The sequence below is a fragment of the Chionomys nivalis genome, chromosome 9 (assembly GCF_950005125.1).
Source record: "Chionomys nivalis chromosome 9, mChiNiv1.1, whole genome shotgun sequence".
NCBI lineage: Eukaryota > Metazoa > Chordata > Mammalia > Rodentia > Cricetidae > Chionomys > Chionomys nivalis.
This window is the reverse complement of record NC_080094.1, coordinates 1,784,552-1,800,643: the sequence shown is the minus strand read 5'-3', so window position 1 is coordinate 1,800,643 and position 16,092 is coordinate 1,784,552. Positions and strand designations below refer to the sequence as shown.

General features: G+C 48.6%; 1 protein-coding gene across 2 annotated transcripts in view; it reads left to right on the top strand.

The window, feature by feature from the left end:
- Positions 1-7,255, top strand: part of Osbpl2 (oxysterol binding protein like 2) — a 46,605-nt gene extending 39,350 nt beyond the window's left edge. For both annotated transcript variants that reach the window (XM_057781699.1, XM_057781698.1), the window contains exons 13-15: positions 2,790-2,913; positions 3,632-3,722; positions 6,014-7,255. In XM_057781699.1, the coding sequence (XP_057637682.1) occupies positions 2,790-2,913; positions 3,632-3,722; positions 6,014-6,116 (318 nt within the window). In that variant the 3' untranslated portion in view covers positions 6,117-7,255. The remainder of the gene's footprint in view (positions 1-2,789; positions 2,914-3,631; positions 3,723-6,013) is intronic.
- The last annotated feature ends 8,837 nt before the right edge of the window (positions 7,256-16,092 follow it).

Genomic DNA, 16,092 nt, shown 5'->3' with positions numbered 1-16,092 from the left:
AGCTCTGTAGACCAGGCTGGTCTCGAACTCACAGAGATCCGACTGCCTCTGCCTCCCAAGTGCTGGGATTAAAGGCGTGCGCCAGCATCGCCCGGCTAATTAAGCCATTTCTATTAATGTATATTTGCCATGTGGTTTTTACCTCTTTCCCATTCTGTACATCCTACTTGCTCTGCGTCTCGCTGGCCTCTCTCTCATGCACAGATTCTTCCCAGGTTCTTATCTTTCCCAGAAGTCCTGAATAACTTCTTCCTGCCTAGATACTGGCCATTCAGCTCTTTACTTTCATGGCCTGGACCTGGCTCCCTGAGTGCCTGCAGCCTCCTCTGGCCCCATGATTCAAATCTTGATTTTTTTTTTGTTTGTTTGTTTTTTTGTTTTTTTCGAGACAGAGTTTCTCTGTAGCTTTGAAGCCTGTCCTGGAACTCCCTTTGTAGACCAGGCTGGCCTCGAACTCACAGAGATCCGCCTGTCTCTGCCTCCCTAGTGCTGGGATTAAAGGCGTGCACCACCACCGCCCGACTCAAATCTTGATTTTTTTTTTTTGTTGTTTTTTAATTTATTTATTTTTATTTTATGTGCACTGGTGTTTTGCCTGCGTGTATGTCTGTGAGGGTGTCAGATCTTGGAATTACAGACAGTTGTTAGAACCAAATCTTAACCTGCTATGCCAGCCACCCTGTGGCCCTGCTAAGCACATGGTGCTGGCGACCGGCTCTGCCCACCCTCATGCCCGCGAGCCCCAGCCTGGACCCACATTTACCTGCCCCAGCTCTGGGAAGTTTTTGAGTCTGCACAACAGGTGTTTCTATTTAGTCTTCTGCCAGTCAGGTAGCCAGGTACTCTATGCTTGAATATACATCTTCAACACCAGATGTAGTAAGCCTTTTCATTGGACTTTCTTTGGACCACCAGCCCACAAATAGTGATAGATACTTATTAATTATGAAGGGTTGGCCTTTAGTTTAGGTTCCCAACTAGCTCTTATAATTCAAATCAAGCTGTTTCTATTAATGTATGTTCTGCCACGTGTCTTTTACCTCTCTCCTGGTCTGTACGTACTACTTGCTCCGCATCTAGCTGACCGCTCTTTCATGCCTAGATTCTTCCCAGGTTCTTCTTTTTCCCTGGAAGCCCCACCTGACCTCTTCCTGCCTAGATATTGGCCATTCAGCTCTTTATGAAACCAGACAGAAGGCACCTTGGCGTAAACATCTTTACAGTGTACAAAAAGATTATTCCACAACAGCCCTAAATTCTGTCCCTAGCAATATGCCAAAAAGATTTTTTGGGCCAATGACATGGTTCAGTGGGTAAGAGTGCTTGATCCCATACCTGACAACTTCAGTTTGATCCTTGGTACACATGGTACAAGGAGGAAATTAATTTTTACGGGTTGTCCTCTGATCTACACGCATGCGCCCACACACATACACAGAATAAATGAATATAAAAAAACAGTGTCCCATTACGTGTGACTATATTGCCTAACTGTGTTTATTTAACTGCTTTTATTGCTGTGATTAAACACTGACCAAAACTAACGTGAGGAGGAAAGGCTCACACTTCCAAGTAACAAACAGTCCTTTACTGGGGGCGGCCCAGGCAGGAGCTGAAGGAGAGTCCGCGGAAGAGCGCTGCTCTCCGTTTATGTTCAGCTGCTTTCTTAGGCCTTCCGGGGTGAGTCACACATCAGTAACTAATCAGGGAAACGCCACATGGGCTTGTCTACAGGCCGTCCTAAGGAGGCGTTTTCTCAGCTGATTCTAGCTTGTGTCAAAGTTGCCAAAATAGGTGGCTGGAGAGATGGCTCAGAGGAATAGAGCACTGGCTGCTCTTCCAGAGGTCCTGAGTTCAATTCCCAGCAACCACATGGTGGCTCACAACCATCTGTAATGAGATCCGGTGTCCTCTTCTGTACTGCAGGATACATGAAGGAAGAAACCTATGTACATAATAAATAAAAATCTTTGTAAAAAAAAAAAAGTTGCCAAAATAAACAACAGCATCAACCCCTGTACAGCATACTCACCTTTACCGTCAAGAGCATGAACTAGTGGGACGGTATTCTTCTAGTGTATTTTTGGAAGAATAAAGCCCATGCATTGTTCAGGAAGTTTTATTTTAAGATGAACTCTTGTTCCTTTTTGGTTCAGTGTGCTGGTTTAGTCCTTCATGCCTACCAGGGGTTTGGTGGATCTGGGGTAGCAGAAACAGGGTCCTGATCCTGGGATGGCAGAGTGCCCTTCTGGGAGCTCAGAGCAGGACGGCTGTGGTAACGGAGCAGGTTCTAAAGAGAGCCAGGTGTGAGCTGTAGCCACCTGAGGACCATGATGGGGAGCCGGGACACATTTCTCATAGACCCCAGATGCTAGGGAAGTCAAGCTTCAGGGATCCTGGCAATATCTGCTATTTTTTTGAGTGACATAAGGGTGACCAGAGAAAATTTAACATTGCCTTTGGCCCTTGAGCCACATGCTCATAGATGAGGGCAGTAAAGGGAAGAGAAGACCAGCAGGAAGAGCCAAGGAGTCAGGCCTGGGAAGGCTGTAAAGCGTAGCAAAGGGCAGCCCTGCTTTAGGTGTGCTAAGCTACAGTCTGACTAAACAGGTGGACATCTCTGAAGTCAGGATAAACACCTGTGCCATTTGAGTAGGACACGGATGCCCTTTCATTGAGCAGGTGACAGTGACTGGTTATCATGGGTTTGGGGTATCCATGGATCAGGCCAAGACAGATGCATTATTTTCATGCAGCCTCTGCAACAGTGCTTCTGGTTTCTCCTGCAGATGTATAACTTCACCAGCTTCACTGTGAGTCTCAATGAGCTGGAGTCAGGCATGGAGAAGACCCTGCCACCCACAGACTGCCGCCTCCGCCCTGACATCCGTGGGATGGAGAATGGCAACATGGGTAACTGCTGGTCCCTCCCCAGAGGGTTTGTGTGGGTGAGCTTAGGCTTTGTCTGTGAGAAGGATGCTCAGACCATCCAGACTAACAGAGTGTTGCCCTCCCAGGACAGTCCTTTACAGACCAGTGAAAGGTGGTGAACACACACCTGTTATATCCCAGTACTTGGGAGGCTGAGGCAAGAGGATTAATATAAGCCCCAGGCCAGACCGAGTGACCCAGTGAAAACCTTGTCTCAAAACAGCAACAACAGAAAAGAAAATGAGTGAAAAAATGAACAAATACAAATCCTAAGACATTATTTAATTCAATGGGTTAAAGTTGCATTTTAAAAACTCGGTGCATGGGGTGGAGAGATGGCTCAGAGGTTAAGAGCACTGCCTTTTACTTCCAGAGGTCCTGAGTTCAATTCCCAGCATCCGCATTGTGGCTTACAAACCATCTATAATGGGCTGCAGGCATACATGCAGATAGAACACTGTATACTAAATAAATAAATAAATAAATCTTATAGAAAAAAAAGCTGGGTGCAGCTCAGAGGTAGAGTGCATTTCAGGACTGACTTCATGCTCGGCAGTGCTCTTAACCTCTGAGCCGTCTCCCCAGCCCTGGCTTCTCACACTTTGTAATAGGGTGGGACTGGTCCTCTAGGGGTCAAGATGGGTTCTGACATCTGACATAACTGGAAGCGTTAAGTGCTTGCTTCCTTGTTTGGACCTAGATCTGGCCAGCCAGGAGAAGGAGCGGCTGGAGGAAAAGCAGAGAGAGGCCCGAAAAGAACGCGCCAAAGAGGAGTCAGAGTGGCGGACCAGGTGAGTGTGCACAGTGAGGCCTTACACACCTGAGCAGTGGGAAGGCCACGCCCACATCATAGACAGCACCATTTTATTCCTTTTCCTGCCTTGCCATTGTGGCTAAGTAGTTATTCCACCACTGCTCCCAAAGTGCTGGCTGAACCATGCAGTAAAGGCCAGAGTCCCTGGTTAGCATATATATTGCTTATTGGGAGTTGGCTGTCACAGGAGACAAGTCACCTCACTCCCAGGCTTTGCTGCCCTGCTTCACAGCATATTTGACCCAAAATGGTTTTCTCAGATATGGCCAGTTTAAAGACAGAATAGCATGGCCCCAGCTGTTCACTTGCACGAGTGGTGAGAGTTTTGATGGTGTCCCCACATTTTACACTTTGTGATAAGGTACTGCACAACTACACAGATCGCCTGCCCTACCCTCATGCAGTAGGGTGCCAAGCTGCTGTGGCATCAGGAAAACCTCTGTTTTGGGTATGGAGATGCAGCCTTGAGGTGGGCCCTCTGCCAGTGTAGGGGCTGCAGAGGGTGTGCTATGACTCATGGGCCTCCACCAGCCTCCAGGAGCTTCAGCCCTACTTCCTTCAGTAGTCAAAGTACTATAATAATTAGCGTAAGCAAGATATGTACCTGTGTAAATGCACATAGACATCGTTAGTCTTTTGTAAAAATCTTTGGATATTTAAACAGCTCCGTTCTTATCAGGCTGGTTGTTTTTATCGTTGCTTTTTATTTTTAAGATGGGTTTCACTGTGGTCCATTCTTGAACTTAAGCCGCTCCCAATTTCAGGCTCCAGAGTAGCTATGAACCTGGGTAGTTGAGAGAGCAGGTGTGTGCCTCTGTGCCTGCTAGGCTCCATTCCTTGTGGTATTCATGTCTAGGTCATATTAACAGCCATCTCCCTAGTGACATGGGGCTGGGTTGAGTTTTTGTTATTGTTGTTTTTTCAAGACAGGGTTTCTCTGTGTAACTTTGGAGCCTGTCCTGGAACTCACTCTGTAGACCAGGCTGGCCTCAAACTGACAGAGATCTGCCTGCCTCTGCCTCCCGAGTGCTGAGATTAAAGGTGTGTGTTACCACTGCCCAGCAGGGCTGGAGTTTTAAAAACCAGTTTTTCTTGTGTCTTTTCCTCCATAGCTTCTCTGTTGTGATGATGAAACCTAGAGCTTTATGTGTTTGCCAGACACTCTGCCATTGTGCCACTGTGCCGAGCCAATTACTGATTTAATACTGTGCTTTTAATGTCCATGGTTTTGGGATTTGTCTTTGTTCTAGAGGAAAACTGTTGAAAGTAATCTTCCTTCACTGGCCTTTTAAAGTATTAAAGACATAGCCTAGGTGCAGTGGCTTACATCTCTAACTCTAACATTATGGAAGCTGAGGCAGGGGGATCATGGGTTTGAGGCCAGCCTGAGTTCCAGGCAAGCCTGAGCTATATAATAAGACACTGTCTCAAGAAATAAGTAATTAAGGCCGGGTGGTGGTGGCACACGCCTTTAATCCCAGCACTCGGGAGGCAGAGGCAGGCAGATCTCTGGGAGTTTTAGGCCAGCCTGGTCTACAAGAGCTAGTTCCAGGACAGGCACCAAAAGCTACAGAGAAACCCTGTCTTGAAAAACCAAAAAAAAAAAAAAAAAAAGAAAAAGAAAAAAAAGAAATAAGTAATTAAAAATAGATAATACAAGCCAGGCGATTGTGGTACTCTCTTTTAATCCCAGTACTCAGGAGGCAGAGGCAGGTGGATCTCTGTAAGTTCCAGGCCAAACTGGTCTACAGAGTGAATTCCAGGACAGCCAGGGCTACACAGAGAAATCCTATCTCGAAAAAATAAAAGTAAACAAACAAAATAATCTATTATGAAAATGACACTTTTTTTTACCATAGAAGATGATTACTTCTACTTTTTTTCTTTATGGTTCGAGGGAGGAGAATCAGGGCTTTGCACATGGCAGGCAAATTGCTTGACCGCCGAGCTGTGAGACCAGCCCATCACTTCCTAGTGCACTGCTTCTGTTTGGGTGTGCAGCTGCAGGGGTGCAGACTGAACCTGATGAAGGTCAGCTGGAGGGGCACCCTCTCCAACCTCTAAACGTGGTCCTGTGGAGAGTTGAATGCTGGATGCAAACCTTAAGGTTTGTTGAGACACAGACATTGATATAGTAGATGTGGGTGAGCACGGCCACGTGGAAGTTGGTCGGTTACTCTCGGTGACCGTGTTTCTCCATGGCACACACCTGCTGTGAAAAGACTAAGAAGGACCCCGCATCTGCTGACCCTTCCTTGTGTTCTGCAGGTGGTTCTATCCAGGCAATAACCCCTACACAGGAACTCCTGACTGGCTGTACGCAGGGGATTACTTTGAGCGTAATTTCTCAGACTGCCCAGACATCTACTAAGTAAGGCCTGGGAGCCCAGGAGGAGGCCCACGAGGTTGGACTCCTTGAGTAGCACTCTGAGCTCCATGGTGGCAGAACCAGCTTCTCCAGCCACGATCGTGGAGAGGGCCTCGAACCGGAAGGAGGACTTGTTAGCCTCTGCCCAGCACTTCGCTATGTCGCAGCCCCTTCAAGAAGCTCCACGTGGGTCTTCACATTCACTGAGGCCTCAGAAGAACTCCCCAATCCTTTTCACACGTGACAGACGCGCACAAGGCCAGCTGAGCTGGCAGCACGCTCTGTTTTAAAATGTGTAACCAAGGAGGAACCAGCAGGGCCTGTGCTCCTCTCATAGCTGTGGTGTGGGTTCTGGAAGAGTTTCAAACCCAGACCCAAAGGAGGGCGTGGATCTCGAAAGTGACCTATAGGCCAGGGTCCGCTTCGTTGTGGAGGACACCCACAGAATGAAGGGACAAGTTGCCAGATTCTGTATTTTCTACCAATCAGAATAAGGTAAAGATTACTTTAGAAAATATTTAAATTAAACTACTTGAATGTTCTGCTTAAGAGTAGCAAATACATTAATCACCACTGTGTACTGTCCAAAAAGTGTCCCTATGACAAGCCAGAGTGGCAGAACACTGTGACTTGGATGAGAAACCCCCAGGGCTGCTCCCAGCCTACCAGGAGGCCCTGCCTCTGGCCACAGCACTCCATAGCTTCACTGTCACTGTGGGCCACTCCTGTCTTTGAGGGGTCATTCCTTCACTCACCTCGCCTGTGTGTTCCCCCCTCCCTCCCCTGCAGTCTTGTGTTTGGTTTCCCCAGCATGCATGTTCCAGTCCAGGCAAGTCCCATCCGGTTGTGTGCAGTGGGAGGTCAGAAGCAGGATCTACTTATCCGGTGTCATTAAAATTGTTTAAACACAAGTAGGTGTGCCCATCTCTGCATTCCTGTGAAGTGAGGGACTTTATGTAGAAATGGTGACACAAGGATCACGGTGGAGCTCTTTGCATCAAAGACAATCTGCTGTGTGCACAACCTGCGCTCTGGCACACATGCACACTTGTGTGTTCGTCACTACATCAGGCACTTCTGAATGAGAAGGTATTCTTACTATGTCCAGGCTTCCAAACCACCTCTGTCATTAAAACACTTTGAAAAGCCAACATGGGTTGAAGGCTTGATTTTATAGCTTTGAAAACCGAAAATAGGTGTTTCTGTGGCAGCCAGGGGATCTCCCAGGGTCAGCATCTCTGCTCTGTCTACTGAGAGTCCTTAACAAAGCCACTGATGGCTCTGAGATGTATCTGAAGGTTGGTAACTTTCTCATCATTCCAAGAGGAAACTGAACAGGGCACTCTGTGTGTCTCTGAGGGGGTCCTTGGCCTTTTCAGACTATGGCTACGTACAAACACACAGCTCATTCCCCCCAAAAGGTGGGAAGCTGAGAAGGTTGACTAATGGGGTAACAAGTCAGTGAGTGGGCTTGCATCTCCGTGTTCTCTCCTGGGCTCATCACCATGCACATAGCCCCTGTACCCAGCTCCTGTGTTCTTTGCCTAAACCAGAAAGAGAGGGGAAAGGGCAGAAGAGCCGCTAGAAAAGACAGTGGTGTGCCAGGTGATCAGTCTATCATGCAGCCCCTGCCTGCATCAAGACATGAGGAAGTTGCCATTCTTAAAATGTCAGGAGCACCAATAATGCATGTCTTCATTGGCGCACTCTCCCTGGACAGCTCTTGAAAGCTTCCATCATGAGCTTTTCCGTGTGAGCAGACTTGCCCAGGACTGTTTGCGAGCAGTCCTGTCGCTTGAGACGAGCTCATGGGAGGTGAAGGGCAGTATGCATGAAGTGCAGTGATGCATGCCTCTGTCCCAGCATTTGAGTTGTAGAGGCAGGACAGTCAGTAGTTTAAAGTCATCTTTGGCTACAAAGTGAGTGGACCAGCCCGGGGTACATGAGATCCTGTGTCAGAGCTGCTGGTCGTGAGACCTCATCTCAAATGGCTCCCTTTGTTCTTACTCAGAATTGAAATCAGAATTGAGTCGCATTCCCCAGTCCAAGGAGTATTACTGTGACCTGTGGAGACTGAGAGTGTTTTATGTACAAAGTGACTTCTTAAATGATTTAAGTTACTCTGGTGGTTTTCATAAGCCAGGTCACTAGCATCCACACCCTGCAGGGCTTGGCTGGAAGCAGCAAGCCTGGCCCTGGTGTATGTCTGTATTTTGAACCTGCCCCTCTAAAGTCCAACTCTTCCATCCCTGCTGGAGAGCAGACACAAGGAAGTCCTTTGGCGGAGGACCTGCAGAGCTCTGGGAGCATAGTGCTCCAAGCAGGAAAGATACTGCCCCCAAATATGGACACACAGACGGGCCTCCCTAACCTTGTGTTAGAGTTCCAAGGGAACAGCTCCCGCTGGCTCCCCAAAGCTTACAAGGACCACTCATGTCTGTCAAGGGGTCAGTGTCACACTCTAGGAGAACCCACCTGTATGGAAGGATGTCACACAACCACACGGCCTTGGACCTTAGTCCTGGTTGAACTAGCCCTCTGGGGAGGTGATATGCCCTCTACTTCCTAGGTCTTCATGGTTCAAGCCTAGAAAATGAGAAGAAAAGCTTGGGAGCCCCTCTCTCCCTGTTAGTGAACCAGCCCTGCAGGCAGTTCCTGCCAGGCTCTGGAAAGTTTTCCCTCCTTTGCCATCTCCAGAGTAAAGGGTGGAGACTCTCTAAAAGTTCTAACATGATCTGGACCTGGTGGTGGACCCGGAATCTCAGGCTACAAGTACAAGGTGCTTAATTAAGCTAGTTAACTTAGGATTCTGTCGAAGGCTATAAAGAACAGAGAGCTTGACTAGAGTGTGTGAGGCCCTAGGCTCAATCTCCACTACTGAGGGAAAACAAGACAACTTCCCAGCACACCCCAAAATGTCAGGAGCTCCAGAAGTGCACATCTTGGTTGGCATTGGGCTCACAGCAAGGAGAACTGCCTGACCTCAAGTTCTTGGACCTGGAGGAGTTGCGCAGTGAGTCCTCGATGTCTCGTGTGAGCACCAGACACGGGGCCTCAGCCGGTTAAAACAGCCAACCTCTGGAGAACTGCACCTCGGGTCTTGGTGTGCTCTGTGGAAGTCAGCCTTCCCTAGACTGCCCTCAGAGCCAGCTGCACTGTTCCAAAGACAGCAACATCCGCCATTCATTCTGGCCTGGCCCCTGACCTCGTTCCAAACCACTGTGCATGGCCCTTTACCAACAAGCCCACCACACGTGGAAATGCCAGGCAGGAGAACGCGCTAGTAAAGTGTGTGTTTTTATGACTGTCAATGCCATTTATATTAGCAAAACCAGTCACTTCTGGGCTTTGTTTCTAACGATCGTGCACAGATCTATGGGCATATAAATGTTAACACTCAGGCCCGAGCAGAGAGTCTTTGGAAATGGCTTGTGGTTGACATTTTACATTGGGCAATTTTTCACTGTCTCGGTGCTTTGACTTTTCTGGAAAGAGCTACAGATAAGTCCTCATACCTGACTGGGGTAGGTGTAGGGCTGGCCTAGGGGATGGAGCCGTGGCAGCTCTGCTTAGCTGTCCTCTCCCGGGGACTAGAGGTTGCTGTTAAGCTATAAACAGCTGGGTTGGGGGTCAGCCTGGCTGCTTGGGAGGGAGCCCAGACGTTTATCCAGTGTTGTGACTCTGTCGATAGGGGGACAGATGGTCCTCCAGAATTCATGTGCTTGAACTGCGCCAGCTGTGCAAGGCAGATGGCACCAGTGCCACAGGTGCTCGCCACAGCCCCTTCCTGTTAGGCTGGCACATCGTGCCTGTTACCTCCAGTCTGACCCCAGGGGATAAGCACCAGAAGGTGGAGCTGCCCAGGGCTCACATCTGCTTGGTGGGGAAGTGGTGCTCAGACCCTCCATTACAGTGGGGCCTCTTCTCAAGAGGTGTAATATGAGTTCCAACAAGTTCATACCGCTGTATGCCACCTGCTGCCAAAACTCACCAGAAAAACCATGTAGGTGTAGATGCCCCACTGCACAGGCTTCTCCAGCCCTGACCACCCAGCCTGGCTTTTGTCCGCAAGATTCTGCCCTTCCTTTTGGTCTGGCTGCCTTCATCTTTAACAGTGCAGAGCCGGAGTTTGTTTCTTTCTGTTACTAAGCACTGGAGTGTCGCCTTTTGTACGCTCACCGGCTGATAGATACTTAGGCTGTCTCAAGTTTGGGGCAATTGTGAAGAAAATCACTAGATATTTGTACACAGATTTTCCTGTGGACACAGAGATCAGTGTCTCTCTGGGACCTGATCAGGCTGGACTGGCTGGTCAGTGATGTCAGGAATTCCTGTCTCCACCTCCCCAGCACTAGGACCACAAGCACATGCTGTGCCTGGCTGTGCTGTGTGGGTGCTGGAGCCTTGTGAAGTACTTTAACCACTGAGATATCTACCCAGGCCCTCATTTTCTTTTTGAGGTCAAGTCTCATGTGGCTTGAAACCACTACCCTCAGTTTCCTGGTACTGGATTCCACTCACCTAGCCTGTAGATCAGCTGTCATTTCTCTTAGATAAAATGCATAAAAAATGCATGTGGTAGGAGTACACTTCATTAAAAAAAAAAAAAAAAAAAAACCATTGGGCTGGAGAAATGGCTCAGAGGTTAAGAGCACTGGCTGTTCTTCCAGAGGTCCTGAGTTCAATTCCCAGCAACCACATGATGGCTCACAACCATCTGTATGAGATCTGGTGCCCTCTTCTGGCCTGCAGACATACCTACAAACAGAACACTGTATACATAATAAATAAATCTTTAAAAAAGCAAAACAAAACATTGTTGCCTCCTCAGAAGTGAACCACAGATGACGAAACAGGAAGTGCCCAGCACTGCCGTAGAGCATTGGATCTGCAGACCAGAACAAGGAAGCACCGTGTCCTTGGTGGACACAGAGCAGCAGGACTCTTAGCACTGCTAGGGCACGAGCAGTCAGGTGGCAGGGACTTAGAAAACAAAACACACCTTTTATCCCAGCCCTTAGGAGGTGGAAGCAAGCAGATCTCTGAGTTCAAGGCCACCCTTGTCTACTGGTGAGTTCCAGGACAGCCAGGGCTTTATGGGCCCTGGCTCAAAAAAAGGAAGACTAGCCAGGTGATGGTGGCATACGCCTTTAATCCCAGCACATAAGAGGCAGAGGTAGGCTGATCTCTTGAGTTTTTGGCCAGCCTGCTCTACAAATAAAGTTCCCAGACAGCCAGAGCTGTTATACAAAGAAACCCTGTCTTCAAAAACCAGAGGCAAGGGACAAAAAAGAGGCACGACACACACAAAAAACCAACTGATAAAATTTGCCATTACAAGGCAAAACAGATCTTCAAATTTCCTGCTTCATGGGAAAGTCTGCTGGATACTATGGACCTGTAGGCTGAAGATGGATGCCCCAACACTACAAAAGAACTTTGGGTGACCGCCCAGGCAGCAAGATGTCTCTGTCAATTCTAGAGTTTTGGAAGTTGCTTACAATATACTTCCTGTTTACTTAGGTAATATTATATCCTTTTGGGGTCTTTAAAGAGTTAAACACAGTTATAGTTTTACGTAATTTTTTTTTTTTTTTTTTTTTTAAAGACAGGGTTTCTCTGTGGTTTTGGAGCCTGTCCTGGAACTAGCTCTTGTAGACCAGGCTGGTCTCGAACTCACAGAGATCCGCCTGCCTCTGCCTCCCGAGTGCTGGGATTAAAGGCGTGCGCCACCACCACCCGGCCTAGTTTTCCTTAATTGTAATAAAAGATAAATCATATATAAAACTTTAGACTCACAAAATAAAATGATAAAACATTTTCTTTAATTTTGTCAAATATAAATAGACTAAATATTGTAACTAATTCTTGCTTGATACCTGTTTTATTATATGTAATTTTACTATGTTAAAGTTAAAGCCCTACTTTTTCTTTAGACAGAAAGGGGGAGATGATGTGAGATACCCTTCTGTATATGTGTTGCTTTTATTGGTTAATGAATACAGCTGCTTTGGCCTATGGCAGGGTAGAATATAGCCAGGCTGGAAGAGATATAGAGAGTAGGCAGAGTCAGAGAGACACCATGGAGCTGCTGAAGGAGCCAGATGCCATGTAGCAGCTCAACAAGAGGTAATAAACCATGAGCCTCATGGTAAGATGCGAAATAAAAGAAATGGGTTAATTTAAGATATAAGAGCTAGCTAGAAATACACTTGAGCCATTGGCCAAACAGTATTGTAATTAAGATAGTTTCTGTGTGATTATTTGGGTCTGGGTGTCTGAGAAATGAACGAAGGTTTCCGTTTACATGCTGGTGTGATCTAACCTGTACCCATGTGACAGCATTGCAAAGCAGGACCTGTGAGAGGTGAGGAGGTTATGAGGGTGCTTCCCTCATGCACTGGACTGAGCCCTTATGAAAAGCGGCGTCCTTCCATATTCCCTTAGTGTGTCCTGGCACCTTCCACTCTGTAAGAACATGTGTGTCCCCGCTGAGACACCGAACTGCTCTGCCCTGTCTTCAGTTTTCTGCTGGGAACGGAAGTGTTCATTTGGAGGTGCACAGTGTCACCTGTTGCTGAGTGAACCCTGTGTACACTGCTGACTTCTAGGACCATGAATGGCAGGGAACAGGTTTACTGCTTCCAACAGACCCACCTCTGGAAGGTGCAGCCTGGGAGGTAGGGGTGTAGGGGGCAGGGCAGTGTGAACTATGTGTACTTTCTGCTCAGTTCTCTTATGAACCTAAAGTTATTCTGAAGAATTAAGTCTATTAATAAAACAATGAAAAAAAGTCACACCTGGCAAAGTCAGCTCCCCAGGGCGATGCCATTTTGCACTAGTACTAAAGACCCCTGCCCTTGGTACTGCCTGTTCTCGAAGGTGAGCTTTTGTCTATACTTCTTTGTAAATAAGGACATGGACATCCCTTCAGGTGCCTTTGCCCTCTGGAAAAACTCTCTTCCCTCCCAGGTGAAGTGCCTCGGCATCCCGGTGCCACTTTGTTGTGTTCAGGGCTGTCTGTGAGTCAGCATTCTCTCTCGCCATTAAAGACTCATAGGGATTCTGGGTTGTTTTGTTGTTTCTGTTTAAAAATGCTGGGAATCACTCAGCCCCTGGGTCACACCCCCCGTTTGGGGCTTGTTCTTTTCCCACAGGACTGCTAGAATTGACGGAAGACGACATAGAAACCATCCACAGTGCAGTCCACATAGGTCGGGGCCAGGGTGGCCACTGCAGCCTGCCCAGCATTTCTCTCAGTTTCCTCTTGAACTTTTACATGGGTTCTAGTACAGTCTCGCACGTCCCAGGGGCCATATTTGTGAGTTGCAGTGCAGGGACCCAGCGTCTTTGTGGGCTGCCTGCAGCTGCCTTCTCAGTGCCCTCAAGTGGAGTCTCCACCATAGCTGGTGCGTGGAAAGCATGGCAGACGCCATTCCAAGTGTGTGTGTACAGAGCCACACTCCTCCTGAGCTACCCCAAGGCTCCTGGATCCCAATACCCTCCGCATTCATGATCTGGAGGAAGCCTAAATCTGGTTTTGAAATGCCAGTTCCTCGTGACTACCAGTGGCAGCTTTGACATATGGCTTTGAACAAGGTGACATTTACTTGCTGCCACTTGCCTGGAAGGCAAGTTAGATTGTCTTCTATTTCTCTTTTCCTGTCTCACGGCCCGTGTAGTGTCAGCAAGCCTGTGTTTGCCTTATTCCATTCTGGTCTCTGGAAACGCAGATTCTTAGAAATGAGGAGGTCTGTCTCAAGGTGTATGATAGCACAGCATCCCACCACACACACACACACACACACACACACACACACACACACACGAGCTGTCAGCTCCAGGTAAGTTTTGTTTATGTGGGCTTTAAAAAGCACTGGCTGCTCTTCCAGGGGTCCAGTAAGGTTCCCAGCACCCACATAGTGGCTCACAACTGTTAGCAACTCCAGTTCTTGAGAATCCTAGATACTCTCTTCTAGGCTTCACTTGGCATGTGAGTGGTTTGTACATACATGCAGGCAAAATCACTCATACACAAAATGGAGTTGGCCATGTGACTCCGTGGCGAAGCCCTGCTAGGTGTGCATGAGCCCTGGCAGCAGACAAAACTCACCCTTCAATTTATGAACATAACATCTTAATGAAATGACAGTTATATTTTCCAAGCTGTCCCTTCAAATCAATTAAATCTTTTAATTAAAAATGATTTTTATAGTGATACGCCTTTAATCCCAGCACTCGGGAGGCAGAGGCAGGCGGATCTCTGTGAGTTCGAGACCAGCCTGGTCTACAAAGGGAGTTCCAGGACAGGCTCCAAAGCTACAGAGAAACCCTGTCTCGAAAAACCAAAAAAAAAAAAAAAAATATTTTTTTAATTTTATGTTTTTTTTTCTGGATGCATGTCTGTAAAATGTGTGTACCTGGCACCCACAGAGGCCAGAAGAGGGCATCGGAGCCCATGGAACTGGAGTCACAGACAGCTGTGAGTTGCCATGTAGGTGCTAGAAATGGGACCCTGGAAGAGCAGCCAGGGCTTTAAACCACAACCATTTCTCCAGCCCCAGTTAAATCTTTTTTTTTTTTTTTTTTTGTTTTGTTTTGTTTTTCGAGACAGGGTTTCTCTGTAGCTTTGGTGCTCTTTTAAGCTGGTCTTGAACGCTTGGCAGTTTTCCTGCCTCAGCCTTTTGAGGGCTGGCATGAACGACCACACCTGGCTAAATTGAAGGATTTTTTTTTTCTTTTAGTAAAAAGATGGAAACTGGGCCAGTGAGATGAGTCAGCAGGTAAAACTGTTTACTAGGCGAGCCTGACAACCCAAGTTTGCTCACAGGAACCCCCAGTGGAAAGAGAACCAAACACTAAGGAGCGCCACAGGGACTGAGTCCAACAAAAAGACGACAGATGCAAAGGTGTAGAACTTAGCGCATCAGAATGCCAGAACTTAGCGCATCAGAATGCCAGACAGGAATTAAAATGAGCATAAACGCGTCTTAGAGACAGGTCTCCCGCTAGCTCCTGCTGGCCTGGAACACGTCTGTCTCCGCATCGGCATCGGACGAGTATTGTTAAGGGAAAAAAGCACTTTTGCCCGTTTTTCAGAAAAAGCTAAGGACCCCACGTGTTTCACACACCCGCAGATGGTAAACTGTGAAGCATGCCTTGGGAAGCCAGGGATTCAGCACCGCTCATTCCTAGAGAGGGATGGCGGACGGGCCTGGGGCCACCCGGTGGGAACTACTGCTCACGCCCTCAAAACTGTCAGAGATGCAGCAAAGTGGTGAGTGAGAGAAAAAACGTGAGGACCTCCGCCCTCACGGAAGGCAGTTGCACCCACCTGGCTAGCTCCGTGCAGCCCCTAGACCCTCGGTGGTTCGTGAGCTCGCTCCTGCAGACGAGCAACCCCCACGCTACCTTCCTGCCGCCCTCTGCCCCGGGCTGCCTCCTGTACTTTGCTGTGAGGCATGTCAAATTAGCACAAAATGACACGAAGCTGACACTCTGCAGCTCCCGCATCAGACTACCTCCTACCTTTTCAACCACGTGACTTATGTCTCAGGCCCTGACACCTCGCTCACCGAATAATGCAGGTCAGACAGGCTGTCTTCCTGCGGGTGTGCAGAGCGAGCTCCAGTCAGAACCGAGAGGGTGTCCGCCGGCGGACACCGGTCCCCGGATGCACGTCAGCCAGCTCTGCCCGACGGGCACGTCTGTGGACCGCCCGGGCCTCGACCCTGCAGCGCCGCCCCGCGGGGGCCTCTGCGAGTCGGCGGAGGCCGGATCGTCGTTCCCGGCGCCGCCGCCAGGGGCCGCCGCCGCTCCGCTATGACACAGCAACAATAGAGGCCGCTCTGGCCCGCGCTTCCGCCGGAACAGGCCGCCGGCGCGGAGGCGGGCCAGACGCGATGGACGGCCGTGAGAGCCAATCGGGATTAGGCCAGGGTCCGCCGCGCGGCTGACGGAACTCAATCGGCGGCGGGGC